Raw genomic sequence first — 7608 nt, 5'->3', positions numbered from 1 at the left:
AAATGTTTGCATCCAAAATAAGCAGCAGTGACTAATTCCATTCTTTMGCAGACACAGATAATCCTTGTCCATTGAGTCAGTGTATGCACCATGAAGAACCTAGTAGCTCCCATGCTAAATTGATAGAACAGTTTCAAAAATTGATAAAGAAAGAGTTACAGAATCATTGAGAAGTGCAGAATAACTTTTCACAGTACATAATCTTACAAGTGGTGAGGGATATGTGAGAAGATTTGGGGTCAAGTCAACTATGGAGCCCAAGAAAACCATCCTTGCAAGATCTGTGCTGAATATGTGTGAAATTTCCAATTTGACTAGTCTGAGGAGCTGCACATGGGAGAGGCAGGGGGCAGGTGAGAAGGCAATCGCCATAGCCCTGGTGCAGGGACAGAGATACTTGATTGCTGCCGGTTTCTCAAGGACAAAGTACTGAACCGCTGTGTTCAGAAGTAGCACTGTTTCTTCAGCTAGAGATACTCCCTACTTCTATACACCTTCCCTCCCCATTACTAGTGCATTTTGATGTTAGCAATGAGTACAGCTGAGACTACAGCTAGTAGTAATGCCCTGGTTAAAGGAAGAAAGCTTTAGGGTTCATACTTACAAGCTATATGCTAAAATCTGTTTTTAATTCTTGAGAGTTACAGTATAAGACTGAGAAACTTAAAGTTCCAGGGACTCTTCCTAGCTAACTGTTACATCTATGGCTGCAACCAAGATCTAGGGTCCAGCATTTCTTTGATGGATTTCTGTCTAGGGGCTGGTACCAGTTTGGTTTCAGACTCTGTCTCGGTAACCAGTGAAATGGAATTCCCATGGTCAGTTAAACTGCTTTTTCTACAAGGACCAAGCTTGCGAGGAGCAGCAATGGGTCTCTGTTGCATTATGGTAGATAACTTTGAATCAAAAGAAGAACTCCTACATGTGCTGCCAGACTTCTCCCAGTTTTCTTTGCCCAGTTGCTCTGTGTTCACCTGTGCTTTTGCACTGTATGGTGATCTATCAGATGGTGGAGGTGGAGCTCGTCTTTTCTTTCCACGGCCATCATTAGGACTTACAGTCTCACTTTTTGCGCCTGGATGCATGTTTTTCTGAACTACCATCTCATGAGATCCATCGAAGAGTGAGGCCCGTACGGAAGAAGCAGACTCCTTCTGTTGGCCAAGCATAAACTCGCTGCTACTCTCTCCAATTTTTCTTTGTATGGTACCAGCTAAGCCCTCATGTTTCATTGGAGAATCAATGCCTGTAATTTTAAGGGACAGCAATTAAATGCTACCAATAATTTTTCTCCCACCTGTTTCATTATTGCTATTCTGAATACAAAACTGTGTTAAGTATGTCTCATGAAGCCTGGACTAGTATTAAGAGTGGAAGAAATGGAAAAGATTACATATGCTTGCATAGAGAGAACTGAGGTAACAGAGTCAACTGTTTTCATGACAGCTGCCATTAAGGCATCAGGATAGGCACTGATACTTCATTCCAAGTAGAAAGTAGAAAAAATAATGTACTACTAGGAAAGCTATATATGTATTTTAGATATTATTTTGTTTTTCAGTACTTTGAAATTTTCATTTTGCAGGCGGCCAGTGCAAAAATCTGACTAAAAATTCATGTGTCTCCAGAGAATGGAACGTCTTTACGTATATCTTTTTTTCTTTATGTGCTTTAAGACTGCCTTACCCTATTTCTTTCTCATGTTGAGTTTTCCGTGTATATAGCAGTAATATTAACCCCTAAAACAGCAGCACTATCTTTTCTATCACAGGCCATACACTAGTGATTTTTAACACATTTTTAAACATATAAATACTGGGCTTTTTCCCTATGAATATTAAAAATAATCAGGAAAAAAAATGGTATATTAAGAGTGAAACAGAATTTGTGTTCTGTTCCTGACATGTTTAAGTATGAGCAGAATTATGCTACAACATTTCATATTACCTTCCTAGAACTTCTATATAGTTGATTTACTGCCTCTCTGCTCTACATTCATAGCTCAGATGATAGGACTTTTTTGACTGTTCAGTGCTCTGATGCACTGTAACTCGATGACCCACATGGCATTTTGAGCATCTTTACAGCTCCAATCTCAAGCAGCAAGCAGTCAGGCATTTATACTTGTACAGTGTTTTTCAGCCAATACTGCATTGGATCCATTAAAACAAAGTGACCTACTTTTCTAGTCTGTAAATATTATTTCTGTAATGAAACTATTAAAATAATCCTGCTGCATAGCATTTTGCTCTGCAAAAGCAGAAGTCTCAAATTCATGCTAGATAGACTTTCTGAGTATATTTTTCAACATCATTACCAAAGACCAAACAATTAGGTAAGTTATATAGCTTATATAGTTTATATAGCTTTAGAACCAGCAAATTAATTTCATGCAACTAGTTAAAGATATTATTGGTTGGCAGACTGGACTGTTTTACCTTGCATTCCCCGAGCTTTATACTACTCTTACAATGAGTGTTTATTTCTAATGACAGCTTTCTTGAACGTGTTCAGGGCTCCCTAATTACAGTTCAGATTGCAGATTTTTTGGTTCAAGGTATAAAAACACACTCATTACTTCTGCTATTACAAATGCAGATTTAACATGAATTCCTTGGTATGCAATTATGTTGCTCTTTCATTGTCTGAATTGCCCTTGAAAAACTCTGTGTTTCAACATCAACACCAGAAGCCATCTGAATACAGACAATGTTATTTCTGTTACCCTGCAACTTGAAAAGACAAATCCCACTTACTCATATCATGATAGACGGAGGTTGCCTCTTTTGTCAAGAACAAAGGTGGTTTCCGTGGTGACATAATCTCAATTTTCATAAGTTCTTCACAACAATGTTTCCACTGGCCTGAGAAAGAATAGAGAACAATGATTGGAACTTATGGCTTGAAAAAAAATGGGTTTTAGGCTGTGTTAGGAAACTATTTTCAAAGCAATGCTAACAGTAAGCATTTACTTTTTTTTTTTTAGTAGGAATGCTCAGGAAGTACTATATTTTCAACTCTGAACTCATTCTAATTTTTAGCACAAGGGTCATAAGCTGTCTTTAATTTAAGCATCCTAGCAGTACTATTATACTACAAAGAGTGAATATCATAATTTGTTTTCAAATCCCCAACCTCAGTACAAATTCTTCAGGAAAAAAAAATAAAAAGTCATAATTTAAGGTAAGGAAGCTTCATAAAGTTATCAGGGGACAAACTCCAATATACAGCAAGCTCAGTGTTACACAACTGTTACAGTAAAGAAACAGTTCTGTCTTTAATAGAGGATAACACATCTCTCTGTCTGTTAGAGGACAAGGAAACCTCTTTTTCCATTAATAGATTTTGACCTTAAGGAAAACAAGACACAGTAAAGTTACTTTGTTCATTCCCATCACTCCAAGTTTTCTGAGCGCATTAATTTTAAGAGAATTTTAGAACCACTGAAGAAGAAAGGCATTTAAATGCCAAGTGACCCATTTTTTTTCTGCACCTAAGGAAAAATGTCTCAAGTCCATGGATATTCTATCTATAATGAATAAAAAGTAGGTTTTTTTACTCCACTCCACAGCTAATTTAAAGAAGATGTCCTAGTTTTGCTTGGTGTATTTTCTTTAATTGATAGAATCTCTTCTCATTGTAACTCAAGAGTTAAAAGGAGAAGAAATACAAACTACAATACCCAGTTTCCACAGCCTTAGTTCACTGATTTTATTGGTGTGGCCTCTGATTAAACCCTCATATTTCATGAACTGACCTGGTTCTCTTTTTCCGACCTGATGAAAATGACTATCAGGCACCAACTGTGCTCTGTCAATGATGACATAATAACTGACAGTTGTTCTCTATTCTTAATAAACCTGAGTCAAACTACTAAAATATAGGAAAAAGACAAAGACAATTAGTCTCTCTCTATAGTTCATATAATTAATATTTGGTGGTTAAACAAGCAATGCAGCATGCTGCTTCAGTACCATTTCACTGTCTTAAACTAACGAATTTATCTCATTTAAGAATAGTGAAGACCCCAAAGCATTTTAGCATGGGGGGAGGCGAATGAGTGCATCAGTTTATCATCTCATCTGCCCTAAAGCCTCAGCTACTACTTTTACCAGCTTCAAGTAAGCTGAGTGTATTTGCATGACTGGATTGTAGTGTGGCTAGGTGGGGGTATTCCCCTGTGGCCAGGGGTACCAAAATCCTGGAATTACCAACAGAATCAGGTAGTCCCTATTGTAACTGTGACAATTTAATTCATCCATAATGCTGCTGAGCAAGGAAATCACACATCCATGTGCCTGTTTGCAAGAGCTGCCTGAACCTTCTTTTTTTGCCAAGGCCCCAGGTAACTCTTAAGAGGTCAGGCAGGAGTCCAGCATCCTCACTTTCCACTAACGCTTCCACACCCAAAGGTTTCATGCTTGTAGAGTCTCACAAAACCAACACACCACTGGAAGGACGCATAGGTGGAGATGGACTCTTCCTACTTACTGAGGAGGAAGGGATGGGGAGAATTGGACAGATCTTTAATTAAAAATTAGAACAGTGCTAAAACAGACCAAGATGTTCTGGGAATAGGTGGACCTATTCTGCTTCTGGTTTCCTGCAAAACCCCAAACTGAACATGTGGACATTGGTTTACTCAAATATCTGACTTCCAGTGGCTCAGATCATCACTCAGTAATATCCCAAAGAACATTTTTCTTCTCATGATTGCAAACAAAGAATTATGAGGCAATTCCAATTCAAATTGTTCAGAGTTTCCTTTGATGTTACATAACATCCCACACTTGAAGGGCACGCTGCCAGAACTGCTTGCTTACTTACTCAGATCATAAAAGTGCTGCCAGAAAGCCTCCATCCACTTACGAAGTTCTTCCCTACTGTCAGTAGCAAAAAGTTGAGTCACAACCTCTCCAGACACAGGGTTGATAACAGAAAAATTATTGGTTCTTTTCTTGGAGTCCTTATCCACAGCTCGAATTCTGGTTTCCTGAGAATGACAGCAAGCTGTGATAATGAGTTACTGCTTCAGTTCTACATTCCTATCACCTTATATCCAACAACAGCATAAATGGAGGTACCATTTAGCTGCTTATCTAATCGAGGTTAATTTCCAAACAACAACAACAACAAAAACCCCATACCCCTAAAGTCAGGATAAAAATTAACTAATATATGAAGAATAAGGGAACGGAACAGAGTTACTGCACTGTAGTTACAGACTGTACATTTTATGGTTCCTCTTCTCTTGCCTTCACTAGTTCACCTCATGCAGTTTATCTTTCTTCAGAATAGTTTGGCAAGTAATCTAAAATAACAGCAAGCAGCTCCTTTTCTCTGATATCTTAAACTGGTCAACCACATTTTTATAACTATTATTTAGCTCTCCTACCATACTTCTGTGAGCCATTGTTTGTTTCCTCAGATATATTCTGAACTTTTTTACGTTGATTTCAGTCAATCAGAGCATTTTGCTAATACTGCCATGACAGGATTTTTTAAAAGAAACTTACCTTGTCCACATTTAAAGGAGCATTTGTAGTAGTTACCCATAAAGTTCTACTAGAACAAATTCCCAACATGAAAATAACACTTTGCTGTAATAGCAAAAAGCCTATTTGTTATTTCAAAATAAACATTTTGGTTTTGTCTTATTTAGAGAGATATAGAAACAAATATATATATGACAAGTATATCATTAATAATTCAAATTTCTTCAGCTAAGATGAAGAAGGCCCTCGAATTATGCAGCAGTACTGTTACAGCCAAGGGTTTCCCTTCTGTTCAGGTACATGGTTCAACTGATTTTATCATCTAGACTGGATCCAGTGGTATTTTTATAATACCTAGTTTCTCCATTGTGGAATTACTACAATACAGAATAGCACTACAATACAAAATTATCCCTAATTGAATGAAAAAAAAATATTTAGTGTAAGATACTGAAAGATTTTAGTAAAAGTTCTATAAAACAACTGAAAAATTTTCCAGAACAAAGCTGGATAACACTACTGTTTGTTACAACGCTGACAGTGAAGTGAAAATAATTAACTTTATTTACAAAAGTAAAAGCAGAACCCCCTAAAATACCATTGCATCTGCATTTCAAACTGACTGAACAAGCAGTGGGCTATGACAACACTGCTCTTAAAGGAGGGTTTTGGGAACGTGCAGGGGAACAGCATGCTCCCAGCTGCCTGGTGCTCTGCATGGGGAGCAGCCCAGTGCCCGGGCGGGCAGCCGGCGAGCCCGGCAGGGCAYGAGGCCACCCCGCGCGCTGCGAGGCCATGAGAGGCCGCGCTCCGGCACAGGGAGCCCCCAGGGACTACGCTGCAGCCGGGATTGCGGTGGAGTGTTTCCCGTCTGGAGGGACAGGCATTCCACCTCAAGGGAGGCCTCTAGGTACTCCTAAAAATGCAGTGGAGACATATCGACCATTTCCGTTTTACACAGTTCAGTTCAACCAAATGTCAAACGTCTGCTGCAGATGTCAAATATACACCTACAGAAATTAAGTTTACACATTGGATCCCATGGGATTCCTTAGTTCTGATACTCAGAAAAACAAAATTTGTTTTACAGAACATTCCTCAGATTTTAAATACATTACTGAGGTAACCGCTTGAAATACTAACAGCTGCTTGTAGCATATCTGATGGATATGCTCATTTAAATTCTTCTGTCTAAAAATAGGACATGAAGTAATTCATCCATAAGTGCTCTGTATCCCATTAACTCAGGTAACCATAGATACCAGCAAAAAATTAAATCAAATAGATTAACATTTGACAGGTAAGAACTTCAAGCATACCATACACAGAAGTTTATTTAATGATGTTTGCTGCAGGTTTTATCCCACAAATATGTTATTATTCAAAGGAGATAAATCCTCAAGCAACAATCTATACCTGACACTTGAATACTTAAGGAGTGATACAAGATGCCATTACAGTAATGGGGTGATGAATTTACCAAGCTTGGGTGAATTACACTACAAGCCCAATTTCATTAAAAGTAAAGTGTCTTAAGTTACCATGTTATAATAGTGTCTAACCTTTCACAGTCCTACAGAGACCTGAACCAACTCTGCTACAGCTATTGCAAAGACCAGAACAGTCAGTTCATTGCAGTTTTCTCTACTGTTTAGTCTTGAGGAACTGAAGTGACTCCTTTTGGGAGGCTGAAGGCAGTGTTATGTCCTATATGCAAAAGGGTTTTTTTGTTTTTTTTTAAGGTGGGGAAAACATGAAAGGGGAAACAATAGCTTTTTTTTGATATAATATAAATAAGAACCTTCCTCTTTACCTCCAAATCAAAAATTCTCTTTGCCTGACAGCTCTCTTCTGGAAAGGTCATCTGTTAAGCAGAGTTAACAGGAAAAAAAAGAATCTTTATTGCTGAGCTTCAGCACTTTCCTGCTAAGCCAATCCTGACAAACTGAGGAGTAGAGTGTTTATAAAGATCGTTTCAAGACATCAGAACAAATTATACTTCTTAGGACAAATACTGAATAGTCTAAAATCCAGTTTTGTGCATCTATTTTAAGATCAAACAAACCAAATAATGTATAACAAGCTTCATTTACGATTTTAGTACTAAAAATAA

The 7608-nt window shown here is 37.9% G+C and overlaps 1 protein-coding gene across 1 annotated transcript in view; it reads right to left on the bottom strand.

Moving 5' to 3' along the window:
- Window positions 1-701: 701 nt before the first annotated feature.
- RTKN2 (rhotekin 2) overlaps window positions 702-7608 on the bottom strand; it is a gene marked incomplete at its 5' end in the record, with an annotated part of 51852 nt that continues 44945 nt past the window's right edge. Inside the window, 3 exons of the mRNA XM_026069942.1 lie at window positions 702-1246; window positions 2757-2864; window positions 4828-4993. Of these exons, the coding sequence (XP_025925727.1) occupies window positions 702-1246; window positions 2757-2864; window positions 4828-4993 (819 nt within the window). The remainder of the gene's footprint in view (window positions 1247-2756; window positions 2865-4827; window positions 4994-7608) is intronic.

Source organism: Apteryx rowi, unplaced genomic scaffold, assembly GCF_003343035.1.
Source record: "Apteryx rowi isolate R43461 unplaced genomic scaffold, aptRow1 scaffold_30, whole genome shotgun sequence".
Taxonomy (NCBI): Eukaryota; Metazoa; Chordata; class Aves; order Apterygiformes; family Apterygidae; genus Apteryx; species Apteryx rowi.
This window is presented reverse-complemented; position numbering and strand designations above follow the sequence as displayed.